Source organism: Carica papaya, chromosome 1, assembly GCF_054855325.1.
Source record: "Carica papaya isolate Zhongbai chromosome 1, ASM5485532v1, whole genome shotgun sequence".
Lineage (NCBI taxonomy): Eukaryota > Viridiplantae > Streptophyta > Magnoliopsida > Brassicales > Caricaceae > Carica > Carica papaya.
In genome coordinates this window covers 16,130,880-16,158,477 of record NC_142309.1, presented here as the reverse complement: position 1 = coordinate 16,158,477, position 27,598 = coordinate 16,130,880, and the positions used below count along the sequence as shown (strand labels likewise).

At 34.7% G+C, this 27,598-nt stretch overlaps 1 protein-coding gene across 4 annotated transcripts; it reads left to right on the top strand.

Annotated features, from left to right (window-relative positions):
- Positions 1 to 89: 89 nt before the first annotated feature.
- LOC110811479 (phosphoglycolate phosphatase 1A, chloroplastic-like) lies at positions 90 to 22,734 on the top strand. 4 transcript variants are annotated; one of them, XM_022038000.2, is made up of 12 exons: positions 90 to 435; positions 951 to 1,018; positions 1,211 to 1,303; positions 1,381 to 1,452; positions 2,225 to 2,296; positions 2,974 to 3,033; positions 3,146 to 3,198; positions 3,302 to 3,399; positions 4,808 to 4,907; positions 14,363 to 14,500; positions 22,252 to 22,355; positions 22,453 to 22,734. In XM_022038000.2, exons 1-12 carry the CDS (start codon positions 162 to 164, stop codon positions 22,557 to 22,559), a joined length of 1,239 nt encoding a protein of 412 aa, XP_021893692.2. In that variant the 5' UTR covers positions 90 to 161; the 3' UTR covers positions 22,560 to 22,734. The 4 variants fall into 4 exon arrangements, with proteins under 4 accessions (XP_021893692.2, XP_088076632.1, XP_088076631.1 ...); XM_022038001.2 differs by lacking the exon at positions 14,363 to 14,500 and having other exon boundaries at positions 91 to 435; XM_088220506.1 differs by lacking the exons at positions 14,363 to 14,500; positions 22,252 to 22,355; positions 22,453 to 22,734 and adding an exon at positions 14,328 to 14,358.
- Positions 22,735 to 27,598: the final 4,864 nt, after the last annotated feature.

Here is a 27,598-nt window from a genome sequence, read left to right as displayed (position 1 = left end):
AAAATATACCACGTGTCGAGCCGATGCTGGCTGATAAAATTGGATGGAGAGAAAATTTGAATCCACTCAAGTGCCCACGTAAACCAATCCACCAATTCATACGGCTTTAGCCAATTCTAACCACCATTTTTAAAACAGAAAGAAAAAAGGAGAAAGGAGAGATGTCAAGCAGAGCATTACTACCTACAATTTCTTCAGTCCCTGCATTGTCTCTCCTCACTTCACCAAACCTTCCTCGATTTTCGTGTTGCCCTCCCAACCACAAGACAGACAGCAAGAATCAGCTCTCTAGCATCAGATCGAGTGGGCTTTCTAGTTCTAATATTATTGGGTTGAGGAGAATGGAGAGTTTCATAGCGCGAGCTTCGGCCCAACCATTGAAGAACGCTGACGAGCTCATCGACTCGGTCGAAACTTTCATCTTCGATTGCGATGGTAAGAAACACAACTGATAGTGAGTTAAGTGTTTTTCAGCAAAGGATTCTTCGTTGATGAACTTTTGACATGTTTTATCCATTGAATTTCTTCCTAGAAGTTTTGATGACACCTTACAATCTAGGTGCTACCGGGGCTGGATGGTCGCGTTAGAGTTCTTAATGTTTTTACAGGCCCCGTATTTCAATTTAAACAATTTAATTCCTGCGCTACTGAGCAATTAACTATAGCGTGGTCTAAAAATGGGAAGGCATCGCAACAAGCAAAAAGGCGCAAACTTTTGTGGATTCCAAAATTTGAAGGAGCAACATGGTTAACGGCAAAGACTTCAAGAACCTCCATGATGATTCTCTCTTCATATGATGAAACAAGTCTGATTGTTTGATTTTTAGGAATAAAGTTCAGTTCTGTTTGAAAAGTATTAAAAGTTCTTATTCAATTGGCGTAATAAATGGGCTGTATCATAGGCTTTTACGTTTTGGTGATTAAACAAATTTTTTACGAATATTTTTCAGGAGTAATATGGAAAGGGGACAAATTGATAGATGGAGTCCCAGAAACTCTTGACATGCTACGGTCAAAGGTTTGTATATGAATGGCTTTACATAACTATATGAAGATTGCGAAGCAACTTTTATTTCATCCATTCACTCCATTAATTTGCTTCCAAATGATTGTAAATTGAAAATTTCTGTCTCCATCTGTTTCTTAAGATATTTGAAATTGTCACACACAAGAGGAGACCTGAAAAATTCTTGATCTTTCCATTTTTCAGGGCAAGAGACTAGTTTTTGTTACCAACAACTCAACAAAGTCGAGGAAACAGTATGGTAAAAAGTTCGAGACTCTTGGTCTGAGTGTCAGTGAGGTTAGTTCATAACTTTTCTCTCAAGCTATGTCTTTTATAAAAGAATTGTTACTTTTAACTTGAGTCAATTGTTTCAGGAGGAGATTTTTGCATCCTCTTTTGCTGCTGCTGCATATTTGAAGTCCATTGATTTTCCAAAAGATAAAAAGGTATGTCCCATAACTTTTCCCCAGCTTTTCTCCTTCTTTTATTATTTTCATCAAGTAATTTCAGCAATTTAGGTTGATAGAGTGATGGATTAAACTGCACACCTATACCCATTAGTGACCATGGCCATAAAGCCTTGGTTGGTCGGTCACCCATGGTTACCCTGCTTAATGAAAGTGAATGTTATTGATATAGAAAAAATAATGGTAAAAATCATACTTACAGTCAGCAGAAGTTTGTATTCTTTCTCATTTTGTATTCATAATACTTCTTTTTCTATCAGAAAAAGTTCAATCAGCAGAAGTTTTTGACAAAATTCTCATCCTGATTCATATATTTATTCTGTATGTGCTTCAGTATAGCAATCAATATTCAGACTTCCTTTCTTTGAAAAGAAATTTAATTTGGTATAAAAGCTTACTTACCTCTTGTTTATTGAATTTTTGTTATTTTCTCTAAAAGCCATCTTAAGGATGCTGCGGATATCTGGATCATGGTTGTAATTTGAATTTATTTGATTTTATTTTTATAGTGATCTTATTACTTCTACTTTCACTAGTTTGTATCTTTGTTTCCTTACCTTCTGTTTCCAAAGCCATGGCATAATTTAAAACTTACAAAAATTCTTTGTTAGTTACTTGTTAAAGAAATTTACTTGAAATATGCTTTTGCGTTTTCTGGCACTGTGGTTTCTTGGTTATCCTCCTAGTCCTTCCAATTTAGCTTCTGTAATGAAAGAAAGATGGGGAAGATTGAATGTTGAGAGTGCTGCAGGTCTATGTGATAGGTGAGGATGGCATCTTAAAGGAGCTTGAGCTTGCAGGTTTTCAATATCTCGGTGGACCAGTATGTATGATTTACATTTTACACGAGTTTCCTCGAATATCCTTGATGTGTGTGTGTGCATTTAAAACTACCACTTTTACATGACATTTTGGGATTGTGTATAATTGTTTTTGGTGTGACATATTATTGCTTCATGTGAGATTGACAACTGGAACATAAAATATTGGGATAAGAATCACTCATGTAGAACGAGACAATTGTTCGTGACAAGACAACAACTAGGTGGGAATTAATGCACCAAGTGCAGTGCTTAGTAAGAACCTTCTAATCAATGGTTGGTAGGAAGAAGCATCCTTTACATAGGAGTATCTCCGTGATAACTTTGAAATAGCCATTCTTTGTGGCTCTTTTTGCTCAAGAAAGACGAATTTTCTTCATTTTTGCCTTTTATCTTATCCATAAGAACAAATTCACTTTCACTTTCCTTGCTTTTCTCTAAACATTGATAAAAGTCAAGACGGTACACAACGGCCAACCAGAAGCATTAGTAAATCCAACAGAGATTGATATTTTTCTTGCATGTAGTTTCCATCACAAAATGCTAATATGTATTTTGGCATTACAATCCCATGTCTTTAATCAATGGCATATCTGAGGCTATGAGCTGTGCACATCTTAAGTTTTTTGTGATGTGGAATTGTTATTTCTGGTTGTACCTAATTTATTTTCAAATACAGGATGATGGTGCAAAGAAGATTGAGCTTAAGCCTGGGTTTCTGATGGAGCATGATAAAGATGTATACTTCACTTCTTGCTTTCCCATTCACAACCATTTGCTAGTAAAAAATTGCAAACATGCAGATATGTTTCTCTCAGTAAATTAACTTTTTCTTTCATCCTGCTGCTCAGGTTGGAGCTGTTGTGGTTGGATTTGATCGTTACTTCAACTACTACAAAATCCAGTTAGTGCTTTCTTCTTTTTTTCTCTTTTGTTTCTCGTAAATAAATGAACCCAGAAAAGAAAATAAAAATATTCTTTTTTGTTTCTAAAAATTATGATGGAAGGTATGGAACCCTCTGTATTCGTGAGAACCCTGGGTGTCTTTTCATTGCTACGAATCGAGATGCTGTCACTCATCTAACTGATGCTCAGGAATGGGCAGGTTCTCTTCTCTCCTGAATTCATTAATCTTTTCTGTTTAAGAAAGTATATCTTCTACTGAAATAAAAACAGAGAAATTGTAGCTTCTTTCAACTTCTAATGCACATATGATTAGTTAAGTTAAATTGCTGTATACTTCAGGTATTCTTTTGAATCTAATGTGCTTGATATTATGGAAAAGATACTGATTTTATTTGGTGGATTCACCTTAGATCTATACTGAACATTTTGTAAGCTGGCTTGGTGTGAATGCCAATCAGAAGTTACTTTGTATTATATAATATGTAGCTTCTTAACTGTCCAATATGGACATACTTTTATTAACTATTGATTTCATTTATTTTAATACTGCATGTTCTTGCTCATCTAGGATTTCCTGATTTGGTCTTACTAGTTGTATGTGAAATGAGAAACTTTATCATCTGCACAAGTAAGCCAGGTTTATCTGGAATTAGCATACCTGAAATCCAGAAATGGGTCGCTAAATAAAAGATTTCTATGTCTAAATCTTGTCTAACCTCAAATATTCAGCAAAAAATCAAAGTAAAACAAGCAAGTTCCGAACTTTACCCGAAGAGAAACAGAATGAGAACTTGAAATCCTAATTGCAGCTTCGTCGACTGCTGCTTCTCTCTTTTTTTTTTCGGAAAAAATTAATGTACAGAAGGAAAGCAAGGCTATTTATACCCCAGCAGAAAACCCTAGAGTGAAACGCTGCCGTTTGACAAATTACACATATACATATGCACGTGACACACACACACACAACGCCAGTTAAGCATGCCTTCAGTGGGTCTTTATCCTGTACAACCAGATCCACGGTTTAACACTAAAGGAAGTTTTTTAGCCCACCAAACATAAGTAAGTGAGCAGTCTAATAAGCTAGATGATTGCTAGTGCTCGTTCCCTTGATACAGGTATGGTGTCTATCAAATATTTACAATATTTGGTAGTTTTGAGCCCTTAAGCATCACCATGTACACCTCAATTATTTCAAGTTTTTTTTTTTGTGCTTGTTTCCTTAAGCTGTAGTAGTTGGTTGCATATGATTTTTTATTCTTGCAGTTATATTTTATTTTTTTATTTTGTTCTCAAGAATTAGGTCCTCAAAATGACTTCAGGATATCTGTTGTAACTATATCTGTGCATGGCTGTATCCTATGAAATATGAAAATTGGATTGGCAACAAACTTTCAGGGTGATAAGCTCTTTAGTTCAGTTTTTAGTTGGTAATATGAGTTTATTCTGATGACATGAAACAAGTATAGCATTCTATGCAGAAAAGTAACTGACATGTGAGTTGAGAATTACTATCTTTTCATGTAAGGCTTAGATATAAAATGACTATCTTTAGTTATGGTGTCTTCTCTTTCCCTTCTTAAAGCCATTAATTTGTTACTTGATTTCAGGAGGTGGCTCCATGGTTGGTGCTATTAGTGGATCGACTCAGCGTGAGCCATTGGTCGTGGGAAAACCCTCAACTTTTATGATGGACTACCTGGCGAACAAGTAAGGCTTCAGTGTACCTTTTCTGATCTTTTTCTCTTCTCATATTTATTTATCATTGTCATGGGTGCTTTTCTTTGAGGAAGTAGCATAAATCAGTCAAAGATGTATTTTGGTTGGTATTCTTTAATAAAGAAGAAAAGAATCAATAAAACTTCTTTAAATGAATCCTACACAAAATATGAGAGAAATTCTAGAATCTCTTCCGGATGGATATCAATCAAGAAATGATTTTTAATAGCTTTGTAGTTTCTTTAATCCATTTTGGTATTACCAAATTAAGCCTTTGACCTGATTAAGCTCTCCTATATTAGTTTTACATCTCATATAAATATAAATAAGATTTAATTAATTAATTAATTAGTTAACACCTTAACAAGCAAACTATGTTTAATCAACTCCAAACTTAAAAATCAAAACTCTTTTCATCGTTCTAGTAATTAGTAACCCCAAGGTTAATTATTTAGGGGAACCTGTAAATCATGGTTGACACGTAACAAATATGTCATCATCCTCAAATGATATAAAACTATAATCACAAACTTCAAGAACCTTTCTGTAGATAGTTACCTTTTAATTTATTTGTTTAATCTACTTTATTCCAGAGTGACTGACCTAGCCCATTGATTTTGTTAGATTTTTTTTTGTGAAACACTACAAAATATGTGCGGGTAAGATAAATATAATTATGTGATTGCAAAAAGTCTATTTTAATCATTACCATGCATCTGTTAAAAACTTAAGAATTATATTTATGACATCATCCTAATATACTTTTTTTCTTTTATCAAGGGTAAGATATAATATATCATTGATTATCATTCAATTGCTTTTGTCTAATCTAAACAACCTCTAGAAACCTAACAATCACGTAAAAGCATTGCTAAGTTCAATATTTTATACATAAGACAAGCATATGATATAGCTAAGTTTAGTGAATACTTTGTTTTATGATCCTAATCTCGATCTAGGAAGAAATAAAGAAAGAAAGATTTGAAGAGGAATGGAGAATCTAAAGATAAATTGCTGAGGAACTGAATTTTTAAATTTGATTCATATTGTTTTGGGTGATCCATAATTACCACCTTTTTCCTTTTATGGATTAATTATCTTAATAACTGTCAGGATCCGATTTTGATAAGTAATTCACTAGAATTAGAATTTAGAAAAAATATTAAAATTTAAATGTTTATAGGATAATTTTGAGAAAAATAAAAATATGGGGAAGAATATGGAAATAAAGAAATAGTAGGGGAAGAAATGAATTTGAAATGATCATTGGATAGTTTTGAGAAAATTAAAAGATTAGGGGCCAGAAATATGAATTTAAAGAAATAGCAAGGGCAGAAAAGGAATTTAGAAATGAGGGAAGGATTTAGATTAGTCAACCCAAAAGTTGAATAAATTGGAACTCATTATGAGCATAATGAGTTCTGAATGTTGTTCTATATACGTCTTCATCCCTCATCCTGATTTAATGGTATCTTGATCGAAGATCAATTTTTGAAAAGACAACCACCCTATATAACTCATCAAGTAAATCATCAATAATTGGTATGGAAAATTTGTCTTTAATGGTGCGTTTGTTGAGCTATTGGAAGTTTATGCAAAATCTTCATGACCTATCCTTATTTTTCACTAACAAGATTGGAGATGAGAAGCGAGTCCTAGAGAGAGAGAGAGAGAGAGAGAGAGTCTGTTATCTGAGAGTGTCTGATGCCATCGACGTTGTCGTGACGGTGCCGCTGTCTGGGCCATGGTTCAGAGTCCATGCAAGTTTTTGACGACGGGGCAAAAATCTTTGACATTGTTGGAAAGGATGACAGTGATACAGAACTCGGGATCAACACATGTAATCTGAAACTCCACATATAACATTAATATGTAGAAACTTAAATTTTTAAATAGACTCTCTCTACTTAATCCACATTCAATTTTTGAATACGAACTAAGATAATTGAGATGAATTGATTAGAAGACCACAATAAATATCTTGATAAGTTAAAATCAACTCAATAAAGAAATTGATGAAAACGTCATAAGTTATCTTGATAAGTAGACATCAATTTCCAACAAGAAGGTTGAAGAAACTTCTCTAAAGAACAACTTAGCCAACGGCTAAACAAAATTAAAAGTTTAATTTTATTAATCTCAAATTTCAATGATTACAACTAAAGGAATAAGACTTTTATATAGACATAAGCCTTATTAATTCTACTAGAATTCAAAAATTATATTTTAGAAAAACTCTAACTATATTCTTATATAAGAATATAATAAAATATGAATTCAAAAAATTATAAATATAATAAAATAAAACTTTTCTATCTTGAGTGGTGGGATTGTGGTCGAATTCTCCATGATTTATTTTACTTAGATTTGGACTTCAATATTTAATTAATCATTGTTGAAGAATTTGAGTTGAAGATGCATTAAAAACTTCCAAGTTGAAGTAGAAAACAATTTCTCTTCTATAAGAAAATCTAAGAGAAAATATAGAAAAAAAATTTAAGATAAAATCCAGCATTATCCATGAGAAAATTAAGGATGAGAATTCGGGTAAGAAAAGAAATTCTTCCTCCTTTGGGTTTCCTTCCTCTTTTATGATTCCAACTCTTTTTAATTAATTAAATTCTTGAAGTAGAAAATCCCTTGGACTTTAAAATGCCAATCTGACTCCAACATCCATGTTGTCGCAATTTTTAATCCTAAAAGAATTGTTGAAAATATAAAATTGGATTCTTTATGCTTGATTCCCTGAGTTGCCCCCTTTTTGCTTGTATAAGATGGGGTGTGTATTTTCAAAAATGGGAAGGGAACCAAAAAATCAATCATCTTTAATAAAGGGGAGGCAGAATGGCTGATGGGAGGCTTTAGGGAGTTTTGGTGGGAGAAAGGAGTGGAAGGCTAGGGAAGATGTTGACAGAGAGGGAACGGTACCCTTTGGATGGCTTTAAGCTCGATTCGGGGAGAAAATTTCTCGGTTCTCTCTGAGAGTTTTGCTAGAGGAAGAAGGGGAGCCAAGCGAATCTTTATCCTGGTGGGAGAAGGCAGGCGGGTGGTGGCAATTTATAGAGGTAATTTTTGAAGTCCAGGAGGTCGAGTTGGTAGTACCAGACTAGGTGAAGGAGAGAGGGAGAGCAGAAGTAGTGTAGAGGAGTGTAGTTGTTTTGGAATGTTGTTCCTCATCGGGAACATTCTCTGTTAGCTGTCCACGGTGTGATGAAGTGATGGAGTAATAGGGTGAGCAAAAAGGAGAAGGAAATGGTGGCGTTGATGCTCAAATGACTTGTGCTGGATAATCTTCGGGCAGGACAGGTAGCACCCATACCCACAACTGTACCCATTTTTAGCCAAAACGGAGGGAAGGGGGGTCGTTTCGGGTTAATGGATCAGCTGTTCGGGTCGAATCGCAATGGAGCCCAGTCCAAATTTCAAATGCGGACCTATGCTAGCCCTACCCAAAACGCAGGAGGGGGATGTCGTTTTGGGGGATCTAATTTAAGAAGAGGGAGCAATGGGCTTTCGGGTTTTAGAAATAGGTTGAGAGTGGGCCAATGGTTTTCTTGACTTGAGAAAGGGAAGTGGATCGATGTGCTAGGCCCAAGCACATTGAACTTTAGTCCAAACAATCGGTTAGTTTAGAGGCCGGCTAATTGAAGCCCGAACCAAGGCTCCGACTCAGTCCAGAAAGAAATGCGGGTCGAGGAAAAAAAGAAAAAGAAAAAGTTGATGAGTGAGAAAAAGAGGAGGTTCGGGAGGCAATGATGATGCAGAGGGTTTTAGGGACTTGATGCAGGAAATTGGTGAAGACGAGAAAGTTTCAGGCAAAAGGGACGCGAAATTGGGGAAAGAAGATCTGGAATGTAAAATGCTGGTTGAGACAGATAGAGAAGAGAGTGGAAATGGAGGCTGGGCTTTGCTAGCTGATGATTCGGGCAGTCCAATGGCTGTTGATGGCCAAGCTGTGGTCTGTGGGTCCGATAGAGGTGTGCATTTGGTGAAGAATGCAAATAGCGTGCCAATTGGCATATTTTTAGATTTTTTTCTTAATTTTGTAATTTTTTTTTAATAATGATAGAAACATGAATCTTTTTGCATTAAACAGATAATTGTAAATTCAAGCGAGATACATAACGAATTAACAATTCAAAATAAATTTGAATGTTAAATAATTCACAATAATGCTAAAACAATTAAGATAAATAGAATTTACTAGGAATCTAAGTACTGATACTACTTCATGCGGGAGGGTATGAGAAGAATCATTTTGACTCCCGAATCCTCAACTTAATGCATGTAATTTTAGAAACTTAACCGCTTAATTAATCTCTCTTAATTGAATTTACAATCCCTAAACGAAATGTAAAAACAAAAATTGGAGAAACAAAAACAAAAAAAAGAAAGACGCCATAGACTTACTCGATAAGTCGATCCTAACTCTTCGACTCAAAAAAACTTCAAAATGCTCTCCTATCTTCGAAAAACTTGAAGAAGAAAAATTAGCACAAAACTAATTTAATCAAAACTTTAATTTTATTAATTCTCAAAGTTGTGATTACAAAACTTAAACTTAAGCCTTTATATAGGCTTTTATTTTCTATTTCTACTTGTAATAGGATTTAATATTCCTATTCAACTTTAGGATTTAATTTAACTAGAAAACAAATACTTAAATGATCAAATAATTAAATCATTTCTTAAACTTAATTAAAATACATAAAATAATCTAATAAAATATTAAAATATTAGTTTATCCTTATCCAAATCTCCAAAGCTTTTTATCTTCTTTGTTTCTTCAATTTTGAGTAGAATTTCTCTTCTAATTTTGCATATTAATCATATGAAATTTATTTTGAAGACATTGTTTTAGCTTGGAGTCCTTGAAGAAGGTGGAAAGGTGAGAAATTAAATCCGAAAGGATTTAGGAGAGGCAAGCCGCACGGGCTACCTTTGGGCCACTTGACCTAAGACTGAAGTTGGATGGGCTCCAATTCAAGAAAATTAATGAGATGAGTAATCTTGAGAAGTTCTTCTCCGCGGAGAAAATTCTTGATGGCCTTAGAAGTTGTAATGGTGATAAAACTTTGGGGCCAAATGGTTTTAATATGAAATGTTTGCAGGAGTTTTGGCCTCTAGTAAAGGATGACTTGATGAATGTTTTCAAAGAATTACACTATTTTGGAAATTTTGTGAAATCTTTTAATTCCACATTTATTGTTTTAATTACTAAGGTGGAGGGGGCAAAAGATATCAGACGGTTCAGACCAATTAGCCTGGTGGGTTGTATCTTGAAACTCGTTTCTAAAGTCCTTGCTAGAAGATTATCAAGGGTGCTACGCAAAGTGATTGGTGAGAGTCAACATGCATTTGTGGAGGGAAGATAGATTTTGGACGCAGTGTTGGTGGCTAGTGAGGTTGTGAATGAGGTGATGGGTATGGGTGAGGAAGGGGTTTTTATGTAAATTGGATATGAAAAAAGCTTACGACCACGTGTATTGGGAGTTTGTTGATTATATGTTGGGAAGGTTGGGTTTTGGTAGAAAGTGGAGGAAGTGAATGAAACTGTGCATTACAACGGCTCGTTTGCGGTGATGATCAATAGTGGTCCTTCTTCTTTCTTCAGGACCTCTAGAGATTTGAGATAAGGTGATCCTTTATCTCCACTTTTATTCATTATTGTTATGAAAGCTCTGAACAGAGTTCTTGAAAAAGATAGGGAGAAGAACTTGATGAAAGGTATTGTGGTTGGGAGAGGTGGAAGTCAAATGGAAGTGTTTTATTTGTTCTTTACGGACGACACTCTAATTTTTTGTGAACCGGAAGAGGAGATGATCATGAATTTGAGATGTATTCTTTTGTGTTTTCAAGTTTTTTCTGGTTTGAATATCAATTTGCATAAGTCTGAGTTGGTGATGTTGGGTAGAAAGGGTAATGGTGATAGGTTGGCTAGGGCTGTTGGGTGCAAGCTTGTCAACTTGTCTATTAAATACTTGGGAATGCTGTTAAGAGATAAGTATAAAGATATTAAATCTTGAGATCCGATGATTGATTTATTTGAGAGAAGACTAGCAAGTTGAAAAAGAAATTACCTTTCAAAATGGGAAGATTAACTCTGATTAGAAGTATTCTTACTAATCTTCTTATCTATTATTTATCCACTTTGACTATCTCTGTAAAAATTGTAAAGAAGTTAGAAAATATATAATGTCGTTTTCTGTGGGAGGATGATGATAGAACCCGTAAATATCATTTGGTTAATTGGGATGAAGTGAAACAACCAAAGTGGAAGGGAGTCTGGATATTCGGCCATTGGTGGATTTGAACAAGGTGTTGTTGGGGAAGTGGTTGTGGAAATATAACTCGGAGGAGGGAAGTTGTGGTGTAGGGTTATTAAGGCGAGTTGGGGGGCTACAGTAGGGAAGGGGAGTAGCAGGATGATTGTTAGGCCTCATTGGGTGGGTCTTTAGAAGGTTATTAGTATGGGGAGTGTGCAGTTTATGGAGGGTATATAATGGAAGCTTAAGAAGGATAATATCATTAATTTTTGGGAGGATAAATGGTTTAGAAGGGGCAATCTTAAGATTAAATTACCAAGAGTGTATAATTTAGTGTGGGGGAAGAATGTGGTGGTTAAGGGGGTGAATGGTGTCGAAGGAATTAACTGACAATTCATTAAACAGCAGATTTTATGCAATTAATCAGCAGATATTATGCAGTTAATCAGCAAATTTGTTAAAATTATGGCAGCAGATTATATGCAATTATTCAACATAAATGGCAGCAGATTTTTATACAATTAATTAGCAGATTTCAGAAAATTATGATAGCAAATTATGCAATTAATTAGCCAACAAATTTTATGTATAATTTTATGACTTCTATAGGTTTAATAGTTTTAATTAGGACAGATTTGTTTAGCTAATATATGGGCAGAAAATTAACTTATATATTTGTATATATAATAGAATTCTTCTCTATGGAGGACACAAAAATTTTTCTATTCAAATCTCTTAAATTGTCATGGTATCAAAGCATTCTTTTTAAATTTTTAAGTTTTTTTTTTTCTTATTTCAAGTCTCAATCTTGGTCTTGTTCTTAGTATAATCCCTTATTCTTGTTTGTTTTGATCAAGTTCTCTCGGCATCATGTTCGCAGACATATATGAGTCCATCTTGATTCGTTTAATGGTAAAAATTATTCAATGTGGGCATTTCACTTCAGAATTTTTGTCAAAAAGAACTATTTATGGGGCTATATTGATGGCAGCAAATTTGCTCCAGACAAAGATAAAGAATATGATGAACATGCCAAGTGGAAGGTTAAGGATGTTCAAATCATGGCATGGATTTTAGGATCTGTTATCTTGAACCTCCAATTCTTTAAGACTGCAACTGAAATGCGAACTTATTTAAAAAAACTTTACAACCAGCACAATACTGCTCGAAGATTTCAACTTGAACATGAATTAGCTACTTTTCAACAGAGTAGTATCTATATCTCTAATTTTTATTCTATCTTTATGAATCTTTGGGCTGAATATACTGATATAGTATATTCTACCTTACTTTCTGAAGATCTTATCTCTGTTCAAGCTGTTCATGAAACTACTAAAAAAAATCAATTTTTTATGAAAGTAAGATCCGAATTTGAAGGCACATGTATAATCTTATGAACCGGGAACCTGTCCCCTCATTGGATGTATGCCTCAATGCTTTATTTCGTGAGGAACAACTAATTCTCTCTCAAATTATCATGAAACAACAAAGATCTACCTCTGTCTTTATGGCTTATGCAGTACAAAGTAAGTCAAAAGATACAGAATTGAGCATAATTCAGTGTTTTTGTTGCAACAAAAAATTCTACAACTACTATAAAAAGGACGCCCACATCATTAAGGAATGTCCTATCTGATCTCCTAAGAAATCTGAAACAGTATATACAACGTCTATTGGTTCTTTCAGTACTGGTAATTCTGTGAACATGGCACAGAGTGCTCCTGCTACTCCTAGACTTGTAACTTCTGAAATGATTCAACAAATGATCATCTCTGCATTTTCTGCCTTAGGACTCTCAGGTAAATCTTTTTTAACATCATCTCCTTAGTATTTTGATTCTGCAGCCTTTAATCATATGACTAACAATCTCAATTTTCTTACCAATGTAAAGAAATACTCTGGAAATCTTAAGATTTATACAGCTGATGGAAACTTTTTACCTATCACAGCCACTGGTGACATTTCTTCTTATCTAACAAATGTTTTTGTCTCTCCTAATTTTCTTGTTTTTATCGGTCAGTTGGTTGATGATAACTATAAAGTGAAATTTTCTAAATCTGGTTGTATTGTGCAAGATCAACAATCGGGGAAGACAATTGCAAGAGGACCTAAAGTAGGACATCTTTTTCCTCTCCCATTTCCTTTATTTCCATGTTTCTCTCTGCCCATTATTAGTTGTAATTTTGCTCATGTTGATTATTGAGCATGATATAAATGTCTCGGACATCCAAACTCTAATATACTCCATGTTTTACTAAATTCTGGTTTACTTGGGAATAAAGACTCATAATCTCTTAGTGTTTTTCAATTTGATTGCGATTCTTGTAAGTTTGGAAAAAGTAAAACTTTACCATTTCCCACTCATACACTAAATGTAGTGCAGTCTTTTGATTTGATGCATAGTGATGTGTGGGTATGATACCAGTAACTTCTCATATTAATTACAAGTACTTTGTCACTTTTATTGATGACTATAGTCGTTTCATATGGATATATTTTCTTCATTCTAGCGATGAAATATTTTTTGTCTTCAAGCTTTTCCATGCATATATTTAAACCCAATTTTTTGTTAAAATTAAAATTATTCGCTCTGATAATGGAGGTGAGTACATGTCTCATTCTTTTCAGAAGTTCTTATAAACTAATGGAATAATTTCTCAACGATCTTGTTCTTCAACCCCACGACAAAATGGGGTGGCGGAGAGAAAGAATTGTCATCTTCTTGATGTTGTTCGCATCTTTTTATTAGAGTCTTTTGTACCCTCTCGGTTTTGATGTGAAACTCTCTTCATTGCTGTGCACCTTGTCAACAGATTGCCTTCTACCTCATTGAACCATATCTCTCCTTTTACTCGGTTATTTGGTCGCACTCCAAATTATTCTAACCTTCGTACTTTTGGTTGTGTGCGTTTTGTACATATTCCTGCACATGAACGCACAAAACTTACAGCTCAATCAGTTCAATGTGCATTTTTAGGATATTCAGTATACTAGAAAGGTTTTATTTGTTATGATCCTAATATGTGTCATATTCGGATATTTAGAAATGTGATATTTTTTGAAAATCAGTATTTTTTTGTTATTCACTATGATCATATTTCTCTTTCATTTTTTGTTTTTCCATGGTTTACTAATTCTTCTGCAGATCCTATACCTTCTAAACCTCTCTTGGTGTATCAGCGATGCATGCTCAAAACATCATATCAGACTTCTACACTTAACGGGCCCTTCAATAGATTCTTTGACGGTTGATTTTGTTCCAACAGCCACATCTACTCGTCTTAGACGCAGTACTCGTGTTCATAAACCACCAGATAGGTATGGTTTTACCCCTTCTTTTGCCTTAACAACCACCTTTGTCATTTATTTTCATTCCTTCCTCATATAACTAGATAATGGAGCATGAGTGTTGGTGGCAAGCTATTGAAGCAGAATTTCTGTCACTAGAAGAAAACCAAACTTAGGAAGTTGTTTCATGCCCCCCATCTGTGAAACTCCTTGGAAGTAACCTTGTGTTTTCCATAAAATTTTGATCTGATGGATCCATAGACCGTTACAAGGTTCGATTGGTGATTCTTGGCAACAAGTTAGAGTATGGTTTAGATTATAATGAAACCTTTGCACCAGTAGCTAAGATGACAACCGTGTGCACCTTACTATCCCTTACTACATCTCAATCGTGGTCTTTGCATCAAATGGATGTTAAGAACGTGTTCTTGCATGGTGATCTAAAGGAAGAAATTTACATAAAACTTCCACATGGTATGCCTACTCCCTTACCTAATATTATTTATAAACTAAAACGCTCTTTATATGGCTTGAAACAGACACCGCGGGTGTGGTTTGAAAAGTTCAGATCCACTTTTCTTGATTTTTCATTCACTCAAAGTCAGTGTGACTCTTCACTTTTTCTTCAAAGGACATTTAAGGGTTTAGTTGTACTTTTTATTTATGTGGATGACATAGTTATTACTTGTTCTGATAAGGAGAGAATGTCTGAAATTCAAAATTTGTTACACTCTTCTTTTCATATGAAAGATCTTGGGAAACTCACCTACTTCTTGGGGTTAGAGGTGCATCATCGGCCTCAAGATATTTTTTTGAATCAATAAAAGTATATTCAGGATATGTTAAATTAGTTGGTCTCATGAACACTATATCTGTTGACACTCCTATGGAACTTAATGTCAAATATCGACGTGATGAAGGGGGACTTCTTGAGGATCCTACTTTATATCAGAAGCTGGTTAGTAGTCTCATTTATTTAACCATCACCCGACCGAACATTTTTTATGTTATCTACATTGTCATTAAGTTTATGCAAGCTCCTCGACATCTCCACCTATCAGCAATCTGTCGAATTATCAAGTATATCCATGACACTCCTAGTCGTGGATTATTCTTTTCTACTGGTTTTTTTCTTCAACTATAAATCTATAGTGATGCTGATTGGGCAGTGTGTTCAGACACTAAAAAAATCTACTACTGGATGGTGTATGTTTCTTGATGATGCCCTTATCTCTTGGAAATGTAAGAAAGAAGACTCTGTATTCAAGTCTTCCACTGAGACAGAGTACCGAGCTGTGTCTGCTGCATGCTCCGAAATCATTTGGCTACGTGGTCTTCTTACAGAGCTTGGTTTCTCACAAGTTCAACATACTCCACTACACGTTGACGACACTAGTGCGATTTAAATCGCTGCCAATCCTATCTGCCGTGAAAGGACAAGCATATAGAAGTTGACTGTCATTCCATCCGGGAGGCATATGATCATCAAGTTCCCTATCACACATATCTGCCACTCTACAGATTACAGATTTTTTTACTAAATTTATAATACGTCAATGCCATAACTTTTTTGTTAGTAAATTGATGTTTGTCGATTTTCCAGCATCAATTTGAGAGGGGATGTTAAAGGAATTAACCAACAATTAATTAGTCAGCAAATTTTATGCAATTAATCAGCAGATTTGTTACAATTATGATAGCAGATTATATGCAATTAATCAACATATATGGCAGTAGATTCTATGCAATTAATTAACAGATTTCAGACAATTATGACAATAAATTATGCAATTAATTAGTCAACAGATTTTATGTCTAATTTTATGACTTGTATAGTTTTAATTAGAACAGATTTATGTAGTTAATTTAGGGGCAGAAAATTAACTTATATATTTGTATATATAATGAAAATTCTCCTCCATGGAGGATACAAAAATTTTTATACTCAAAATCTCTTAAATTGTCATATGGGAGGAGTTGTTGGGACATTGATTTGGTTAGAAATTTGAACGATTGGGAGACTGATGAGTTCACATGGCTCCTATAAGTTCTTTCAGATGTGCATTTGGATAACCACAGAGATAACGCCACTTGGAAGTTCAAGAGAGATGACATTTTTGCAGTGAAGTTCTTCTATGAGTATTTAATATTAGGGAGGATGATGACTCAAACTTCCTAATTTATCAGATTTAAAAGTGAAGACACTGCCAAGAATTGTTTTTTTGCTTGGGAAGCTGGTTGGGAATGTATTCTCACTATTGACAAGTTGATGAGAAGGGTCATACCGTGGTCAATGATTGCTATCTTTGCATGGAAGCTGCTGAATTTTGCAATTATCTACTCCTTTGGTGCCCGGTGACTTATATTCTCTGGCGTATGGTGTACAATTTATTGGGTATCAATTGGGTGATTGGAGGCTCGATAAAAAATGAACTTTGGGCTTAGGGAGGGGTAGGAATTAGATCAAAGATTATTACATTGGTTTATTTGACTATTTTTTGGGTGGTGTGGAAAAAGAGGAACAATAGAGCGTTCAATGGATGTGTGAGAGATATAGGTAAAATTAGAGATAGGCGGTTACATACTTTTAGGTGTCTAATTCTGGCTTATGATGTATACAGGTGGGATGATTTTGAGAGGGTATTAGATGTATTAATGGACATGTAAATATTTTTGTATAGGGGTGACACCCCTTTGGTGTCATATATGTAATATACATGTTTTTATTTAAAAAAAAAACAATACTGGAGATGAGAAAGGAGAGTGACTGGTTTGGATGATTGAAGTATCTAGCATCTTCTTGACTTGTTGGTGTACTACTTGGTTACAAAGGAATGCCACGATCCACTCTTTGTTGATGCGGAACCCAGGATCAACACATGTAATCCAAAACATCACATATAACATTAGCATGTAAAAACTTGAATATCTAAATAAACCTTTCCTATTTAACCAACAATCAATAATGTAAAGGTGACTTAAAGTAATAGGGAACAATGGATTTGGAATTGAAAAGATGCCACGAACTTATCTCGATAAGTAGATTCAATTCTTTATTCAACGAGATGACTAAATAACCTCCTAAGAGCACTCACAACCAGCAAAATTAAAAGCAAATAACTTGATGTTTCATTGATGGAGAATTGAATGAATAGCAGCCTAGGGGTGAGCCATTTATATAGGTTCTTACCGGATCAGTTCTACTTGAATTCTAAAATTAAATCCTAATGAAAATCTTAATACAAGTTTATTTAGGAAAGCATTAAAATAATGATAAAAAACAATCTTTAAATAGAAGAAGAACTCCTCTCTCTTGGACGGCTTGAGGATTCCCATTTGGACTTTGAATATCCTTCATATTTTTGGCTTGTTCCTTGATTAATTAATTAGTTTATGTTGAAGACTCCAAGTTGAAGATGCTTAAAAGCTCACTTGTTGAACTAGGAAAAGGATGAAGGAATTCAGCTTGGATAAGTGGAACCTTGGCTGAATCCTTTTGGAGCTTTAACTCTTTCTTTTTTTGTTGAAGAAGTGTTTTACTTGGAATCGGGATTCTGAGATGTGTAGGTCTCTTCCTTAGCTGCAAATTTAGTCCAAAAAGATCTCAAAACAATCAAGATTAGTAAGCGAGGAAGTCAGATTGAATCATTATTCCTCTCGGGTAAGAAATCCCACACGGGTGGGGTTCTTTTTCCTCTTGGTTTCTTGCCCGTGACTTTTTCTCCTCCTAGGACTCAATCCCGCAGCAAGTTCTTCAAGATTCCAAGAGGGGAGAAATTCCAAGTGAGGAAGAATTCCTCATGGGTTGAGGAATCCTACGCTGGCTGGAATCTCCTCTCCTTCCAACTCTCGGCCATGTGTTAAAGCTTCCAAAACTACACAAGGTCATGAGCTTCCAGGGCCCCTTGGGCCTTTTCTTCAACCTTTTTGAGCCTCCAAACTTGTTTATTTATTAATTCAATATTGAACAAGTAAATTGAAGACTTGTTGAAGCTTCTTGGACCTAGATCATGTTATTGGGCATCATGATTCTTCTTCCAAAATCTCCAACAAGTCTATCTTCTTGAACAATCTTGGGCAGATCTTGATGTTGGGCCGGTGTAGGAAGCAACTTTTGGTTGATCTCCTTGCTGTGGGACTCCTTAAGTTTGCGAGAGTCCACGAGCCTGTGGGAATCCTCAAGCCCGCGATAGTCCAAGTGCTCGTGGGAATCCTTCACACCGAGGGGATTCCTTCTTACCTTGGGAATTGTATATTCAGCAGGATTCCTCTAACCCGCAGGATTCTCCTGGCTCCTGTTGCCTTGCTACCTTGGTTCATATTATCCCTCCCTTCTTCGAAATGATACGTTCTCGAATTTTCACTTACATCAAAAGAAGAAAGATCATAAACATTAAGGGTACCAAGCATACCATACTCACTCAGAAAGGCTATCTTATATAAGCACTCCAAGACTTGAAATGGCTGATTGCCTCTAGGATCTAGCTTTAATTTTCATTGTTAGGAAATTTTTTCTTTCGAGTATGAACCTAAACCTAGTGACCAGGTTGGAACATGACCCGTTTCCTTCACTTGTTGGCATTACGAGCGTAGAATTCATTCTACTTGTTTAAATGCTATCAAGCCTTCTCATGCATGGCTTTAATTATCTCAACTCTCCGTTGTCTATCTGTATTAGTTATTTCCTATAGAGCCAAAGGTGGCAAAGGTGTTGGATCAAAGGAAGTTGAAGGATTAAAACAATAGATGACTTCAAGAAATGAAAACCCTATGGAAATATGGATACTTCAGTTGTAAGCAAACTCCACCATACGTAAGTAATCTTCACAAGTTTTGAAGTTTCTACCTATGACTGCTCATAATAGAGATCCTAATGTCTTATTGATCACCTCAATTTGGGGGTGACAAATTGTAGAGAATAGTAACTTAGTCCTTGACTTACCGCACAACACTCGCCAAAAGGGACTCAAGAACTTCACATCACTATCACTAATTATAGTCTTATGAATGCCATGGAGTCTCACAACATCTCTAAAGAATCATATCATAATTTCCCAAGGGATTATCTTGAAATTATAGCAGAATTCATGGTTTTGCATCTGCACTCTATACCTTGACATTCTCCTTCACTGGCTACCTTGTCGCTATTGGCCACCATTACCATAAGATGTTTACCTATAACCACCAGATCTCTTACTTCATGTCGCGACCCATACCGCTTTTATATGCATGACCGAAGTATAACATTTGACTTAAATAAAACAACATGATTTCATAACTACAAAATGTTGCAGAAGCATTATATCCCTTGAAATTGTACAACTAATAAAAAATACGAGGCGCTGAAATTTTTCTTTCTTGCATTACAACACAAAGTACAAAGCAAATTAGTAATCTCAATCTAACTCCTGAAAAGATTCTTCATGATACTACTACTTACTCTGCAGCATTTTCTTCAGTATCTGAAAAATAATGAGGGAGTGAGTTCCACAATTCCAGTAAGTAGAAATTACGGCAACTCAACTAATACATGCAATATATATAATTTTCACACACATAGAAACCATATATATTTTATACATTAAGACATCTCAAATCCACAAAACCATAGTCACAATGCTACATTGTATAATGAGCCATATGTGCCATAACTATCATGGAGATTCGATCACCCACATCCACTCGCTACATCATGCTCTGCCTCAATCTCTCTCTCGCGACATACCCCCTATTTGCTACATGTTGGTGTATGGGGCCCACTGATACCCTCGGGACATAAAACCGACCAGGTACCTAACTCTTACAAATTTCCTGTGACTCATCGTCTGGATTCATTGCATAGCTCTGTACAAATTCATCGTAACTATCCATACCTAGAACAGATTCCCCATGACTCATCGCCTGGATTCACTACGTAGCTCGTGCAGATCCCTCATGACTCATCGCCTGGGTTCACTAAACCCAGCTTGGCATGCTACAGGTGGGAGCGGAGCATCCTCCCTATAATAGATCACCCTCAACCCAATTGATCGTAAAAATCACATTATCATAATCTCATAAAACTATCACGTGTTTTAATCAAAATCATCATTAATATATGTGTAAATAGTATTATAAATCCGCTTGTATATATATATGTCAAAATTATGTCAAAACAAAATAGCACTAGTGAACTCATAAGATCCACTTATCTCAGCTCCTATGCAAACCTTGACTTGGTCAGAGTTTCCTCTAGTAAAACCTCTAATTTTCTCTTCACTTGGGCACAGTCTCCCCCTATAAAATCTCTAAAATTCTTTGTTTAATTGGGCAGAGTCTCCCCTTAAGAATACTTCAATTTCTTATTTTCAATCGGGCAGAATCTCCCCTTAGTTTTCCTCAATTTTCTATGAAATTTTGGCAGAGTCTCCCATTAAAAATATTGCTAATTTTCAACTTAGAAGTACTCCTACCATATAGGAAACTTATACCAAAGAAAAGGTTATTCAAATTGCCTTACCTTGCAATACACAGAATCTTGACTTTGGTAGAGTCTAACTTAATTTTTGGCTTTTTATTTTGAAATTTCAACAAAGTCCTGGGATGTTTTTGAGCAATTTCTAGTCTCAAAAATATCCCTTACATTATTCAAAAACTAACTACAAAATTTCATGGAAAACCAAATTCAAACGAGAGAGGTATGCTTTACCTTAAGCTCACGGGTTACCCATGTCTTGGCCAAGAGCTTCCTTCCTCTTTTCCTCTCATTTCTTTTGCTTTTTCTTCCCTCTTCCCTCTTGTTCCTTCCTCTCACAATTTGGACAGAATTTTCCCAAGGAAAAACTCCCAAACTCTCTCAAAATCCCTCACTTCTTCTCAGGTTTACTCACCCTTTATCCTTTTTTTTTTGTTTTTTTCTCTTCTCTCTCTCTTCTTTCTTTTTCTCTTTCTCTCTCTACTCTTGTTTTCCCTCACTTCAGATTGCATTGCCCTTCTCCACCACCCCTATTCATAGAGGAGGGAAGGCCAAGCAAGTTGACAAGCAAGGGAGAGGTGGCAAACGCATGTACAGTTTTGGTGCCGCATGTTGATGAAAGAACCTGCTCCGCCACCCCAGTTCGGATTGGGTCCAGTTTAAAACTGTAATGAACTTAACGGATTTGAGTGAGGTTGATGTTTGCGATTTTTTTTTTTGCCACCACTAGTTCCACTCGGCAAGAATCAAATAGAATTTATTTATTGTACATATAGCCTTGAGATGGTAAAGTTCATAAAGTATATTTGGTGGTTTAGGGAAAAAATAAGATAATAGTTTTAAAAATAAAATAGTAGAAAGTATATTTTGAGATAAGCTAAGGGTTCTAATCATTTCTTGTCTTTTAGTTAATTATAATAAAGAATGTAAGAGATGTTTTATGGAGAAATATAAGATAGGGATTTGTTGAATATAACAAAATATCCTTATATATTAAAAATTTATGTTATAAATTTTGACAAAAATGAGTAACTAGCTATACTAGAGATATAATATTAAATGAATTATAAAACTCTCCCAACTCTCTAAGTTGTGGTTGAAACGCTCTAATTTAGAGGGCTTGGAAAATACGGCCTTAAACGTATGGAGGAGTTCAATGAACTCCTTTTCTCTCGTTAACTCTCTTAGAAAGCTTTGAGAAGAGACACCGTACCTCAATTTATTCTTCTTTACTCCAAAAATAATCACCCTGCCAGATTGTAGTACATCAGTTTGATTGTGTATTTGATGTCTATTATACTAATTGTATGGAGTTTACTAATGACAGATTTGGGATCCTAAAGTCCCAGATATGCATGGTTGGGGACAGATTGGATACTGATATTTTGTTTGGACAAAATGGCGGGTGTAAAACTCTGCTAGTTCTCTCAGGTAAAACTCTGCTAATATACTGATGAATCCGCAAATTAACCTGTTTGATAATTGTTTATTGCATAATCTAACTGAGGTTTTTCTTTCTCGCAAATAGGTGTAACCTCTTTATCAATGCTTCAAAGTCCCACTAACACCATACAACCAGATCTTTATACCAACAAGATTTCTGATTTTCTTTCCCTGAAGGTCGCTACAATATGACTGAGTAAGCATCCAGCAATAGTTATCTTATGATTTACTACTTTAGTATACATTAATGGTTGTAAGATCGGAAGACTTAAAGCAACTAAATTTGCTATTTCTCCATAACCAACTAGAGATCATTCTTATTCTGCCTTCGTTGTATACCATAAGGCATGTGCTGCTGTATTTACAATTCTTATGTCCCTCAATTTTCTTTTTTCTTGGACTATGGGATTAATGCTAATAATTGTTTATGTAACCAAATGAAAAAAAATGTTGATGAATGTATTTTAGCACATGTGATCTTAAATCTTTTCATAAGAAATATATTAAAAAATTTTAAAAAAACTAATCTTGTACTAAATTATGGTGACTATAAGTGATTATCAGGCCTCACAGAGCTTGAGCTGGAAGTCCTCATTTGTAAATTGTCTTGTTTAGATCATTCTTAAAGAAATGAGTAAATTTTAGAGAAATTCTTAACTTTTGGTTCGAAGTACAATTAGATTTACGAGTTTTATAAAAAGAAATCATAATTCATTTTTATGATTTAAAAAAACGTAACAATCGAGAAACATGAATTTTAAGACTATTTTAAAAACAGTTTTTTTTTTTCACTTTCTAAGAAAATATGCAAAAAGCTCATTATCCCAAATTTGAATGAGAGTTTGGGTAATTGTGATGGTAGAAGTTTGACGGAGCAAACTCTCTTTCTAGTTTTGGGTAATATTTATTTTTATAAAAGTTTTGAATGTATATTTTTTTTTGGAAATTGGTCAACTAGTGTTTAAACAATGATTTTAATCTGTATTTAATTTGTTAAACTAAACGGTAATGTTTTCAGAATAAATTTGTTTTGAAACAATAATTAGATAAGTAGTAATGTTTGTTCAAAACATGAAAACTATATTGCAATTTTTTAAATAAATGAACTACTGTAATTAGTCTGAAAACTGAAGATTCTCATGTAATTTACCATAAAAAGTATGAAAGAAAGTTAACTAAACACATGTACAATGTCTCCCAACTTGATTATATTTTTTAAATACTTAGCAATATATTAAAAACAAATGTTGATGTATTTATCAGATCCAAATCGACGACATTCCAAATCGACAATACTCTTATACTATTTGCAAAATATTCAAAGAAATCAAGTTAACAAATTAATAGTGACTTAATCAAGTTACGTACCTTTAAAATTTGTTTGAATCAACTACTTTGTTGATATATGATAAGATACCTCTTAAAAATACAAAACATTTGCTTATATAATGCTTTTTAATATTTCATGCCACCATATTTTAAACAAGAGACTCTTGACTATTTGGTATTATTACATATATAGAGTTTACAATCACAGCATGTAAATACACATATTTCTTATTTTCAATAGTATTTTAAAAATTATTTAAATTAAATAGTAAAATATTCAAAAATTAGAAAAATACTCAAATATTTTAAAAAACAATTGAAACTGTAATACCCCGAATCTAATTTAATTTAAAAGAAAAGTAAACGTTTTCTCAATATTTCAAATGAACATGTTTTGCGACAGGACCAAAATATAAGTCACTTGTTCATTATAATAACATGTTTTGAAAATAAATAACCTTTAAAACTTTGGCAGTGTAGTTTAAATACTATTTCCTTTACTGATTTTATTAGAACTCACCCTAATCCATATTCCCCCTTAGATGATGTTGAAAGTGACGATTTGTTCACTCAGTTGCCCATTGAAGCTTGTTTAGATCCATTCTCGGATCTTTAGAAGGACTTTGAGTGCATTATCTGTCCGCGCTATGATGAAACACTCTTATAATGAAAGAAGTAGTTTTTTATAAACTTGTGTATATGTATTTTGGCAGTCATCTTGATGTCATATTGGATAGTCTAAATTTAGTGTCAAGGATGCCAATCTGCATCAATGAGGAATCTAGCAGGTCCTAACTCAAATAGAAAAATAAGTTTCAGTTTCCTAAATGGGAACGCCCAGAACAGGAAAGTAATTTCATTCCTGACTATTTTCCTAATTGGGATTATTCCAAGAGATGGACTAAGTTTGTTCAAGCCAAAAGACTTAAGGTCCAAGTAAGATTAATGAGTTTTAATAACTAAAATGAAGTCCAAGCTTTGGGTCCAACTCAAAAAAGCCTCAAGGCCTTATGGTTAAGATGGGCCACGACCCAAAAATGTTGCACCCATGGGCAGCCCCCACCCGAGGAAGATGGCCCATATGTGCACACCAAGTACATATGCGCTACAAGGCCCGCACGCATATAGGTTCAGGCCGAGCAGTAGCTCTACCTGCATAGCCCAAGAGACTTGTTGGCCCCACACACAGAATCAGTCGTGCGCTCAGGAGGCTGAACGCGCGCCCTGCGCGGATGAACCCTTGAACGGCCCAACTGGCCCAAGCCCACTAGCCCGTGACTCCTGCTGGCCTTCTCTCGCGCAACCCACGCGGACTAACTGGCCCCCTTTTTCTCTTTTTAAATTATTTAATATTTATTTATTTATTTTATTATTTTAAAATCTTTTAAAAAGGCTTGGGACCCACTTTTCAAAATATCCATGTGTTAAAATTAATTTTCACATGTGTTTTAAATAGATTTCACATGGGATAAATATAGATTTAAATTAAATATTATTTTAATTATAACTATGTCCCTTAGGATTATTTATTTATTTTATTTGGGATAAAATAATTATTTTATTATGTAATTATCCTAAATTAAGATAGAATTTTATCTAGAGTATTATTTTATTATTTATATCAAGATTTTTATACTCATCTAGATTGTCTGGGAAAGGTTATAAATAAACCTTTTTCCCTAGGCGTTTAACACACATTTGAGAATAAATTTGAGAGTATTCTTGAGAGCTTCAGTTTTTTTCTTTTAGCATTTTCACTAAAATTAGCTTCTTCAAGTTTTTTGGGAAGCAGGAATCTTCAAAAATCTTGTTGAGCCAATGAGCGGAGATCAACTTATCGAGAAGTTCGTGACATTTTTCCTTTCCTTGTTTTATTTCTCTGATCTTTCTTTTTACTTTGTTTTAGGGTTGTAGATTTAATTAGAGGGAGGAGTTTAATTCTAGGCGGTTATTGTTTCAGAATTACATACGTTGAGTGGGTTTCAAGAGTAGATTTGATCCTCCCCATACCCTCTCGCATCATCTAGTATCGGAGCTTTGACTCTTAAAAACCCAAATTTATCTTTATTTGCTTTAGTGTTTTGTTCCTAAATTAGCCCTCAAATTTATTTGATTGTTAATTCGTATTTATCCATTCAATTTAAGTAGTTTGTGTTATTATTCAAAAAAAAAAATTATATATCCAAAAATACCAAAAATATCCTAATTGCACCCCATAAGGCAATTGGCACATTGTTTGCATTTTGCATCATAAAAGTAGAATAGCCGCCTAATTGGTGACCGAAAATCCTTTGAGAAATCGAAGGCAAAGTACATTGCCTAAGTGGTGTGAGTAAAAACTTTTGTTTTCTTTCCGCACACTATCCACGTTTAATTCTCAATTTATATTTTTGTAATCTACATCAGTGTTGCATAAACAAACTTGACCAGTCGTAGAGCATAGCCAACAAATTGGGGGTAGTATAGGAAGATACATCTGCCAATTATATCCATCAGGATTGATCAAATCCCTACATATCAGTTCGAATTGTCATTCTTTGTGATCTATGTTTCGTTTTTTATTTTATGCTTGTTCCGTTACATAATTAAGCGACTAATTGTTAATAGTTGCTTAACACACAAGAAGCACACTAGTCCTTCTTTTGTGTGCTTGTTTATAAGCTTTAGTAGAAATCAGAATCTTTTAGGGTTCCTTGTTATGTCATAAGGACTAATGTGCAGACTGGATTCAAGCGATTCTGATTCCAAATGCTCAACTTGATAGACGAAGCTGTCACTTGAGGGATTACAAGGTAAATACGAGTGAAGGTGAGGGGGAGAATGTATTCTTTTCACTAACCTTCCTTGCAGGTACTACACTATGTGTCAATCCATCGAAGAAACTCCACTTGAGAGTAATGTCCTTGTTGTCCGAAGAGCTCTCAACATGCAAATTAGGAGTGAAGACAACAAGCAGAGGGAGAACCTTTTCCACACACAATGTCTTGTCAATCATAAGGTATGTGGAATGATCATTGACAATGGTAATTATGTTAATCTGGTAAGCACTCTATTCATGAAAAAAGTAGGGTTGACATGCATCAAACATCTAAATCCCTACCAGTTACAGTGGTTGAATGAGTGTGGTGAAGCCTAAGTTACCAAACAAGTATAGTACCATTTTTTACTGGAAAATATCACGACCAGGTATACTGTGATATCGTACTTATGTACACCAATCACTTGATACTTAGGAGACTTTGACAGTTTGATAGACAGGTACAACATTACGGCCTCACTAATCAATATTAATTGCGAAAGAATGGTCTAAATTATGTCCTTACACCTTTAGCACCGAAAGAGGCACATGAAGATCAGGTCAAAATTAAACGATCCTTTGATGAATATTCAAGAAGGGTAGAAGAGAGAAAGAAGGCCGTAGAGAAATTCAATGGCCTATTAGGCATAAAGGATGCCCAACAAATAGCTAAAGATGGTCCACTACAAGAAAAACTAAGAGAGAAAATAAGGGAGTGTCCTGAAGACAAGGATAGAATGTTAAGGAATATCTCTTGTGGAAAGGGAAGTTCGATTGTACTTATCTACGGGGAGATTCATTTTGACCTTAACTACTATTTATATAGTCATCATGTTTTCCTCTTATATATAATTACCATGGTAAGTGGGCTACAGATATTTGATCCAGATCCTGGAGAAATTGTGAATCAAGTCGCGACTTGCATCAACAACAAAGTGAAAATGCCAGGGAGGTATGACGTGTTTCCTATTATAGTCACTAATCTTTTCCCTTATAATGAAGGTCCAGATTCGAAGACGAATCTTTTTGAAGAATGGGGGATGATGTGATATTGGATAGCCCAAATTTGGTGTCAAGGATGCCAATCTGCATTAAGGAGGAATCT

Excerpts from the sequence above, each read along its gene's own strand:
- LOC110811479 (XM_022038000.2), top strand. The coding sequence starts at position 162 with ATGTCAAGCAGAGCATTACTACCTACAATTTCTTCAGTCCCTGCATTG. Across the intron at positions 436-950 it reads TTTCATCTTCGATTGCGATG|GAGTAATATGGAAAGGGGAC; the intron begins GTAAGAAACACA and ends AATATTTTTCAG. Across the intron at positions 3,199-3,301 it reads TTCAACTACTACAAAATCCA|GTATGGAACCCTCTGTATTC; the intron begins GTTAGTGCTTTC and ends TTATGATGGAAG.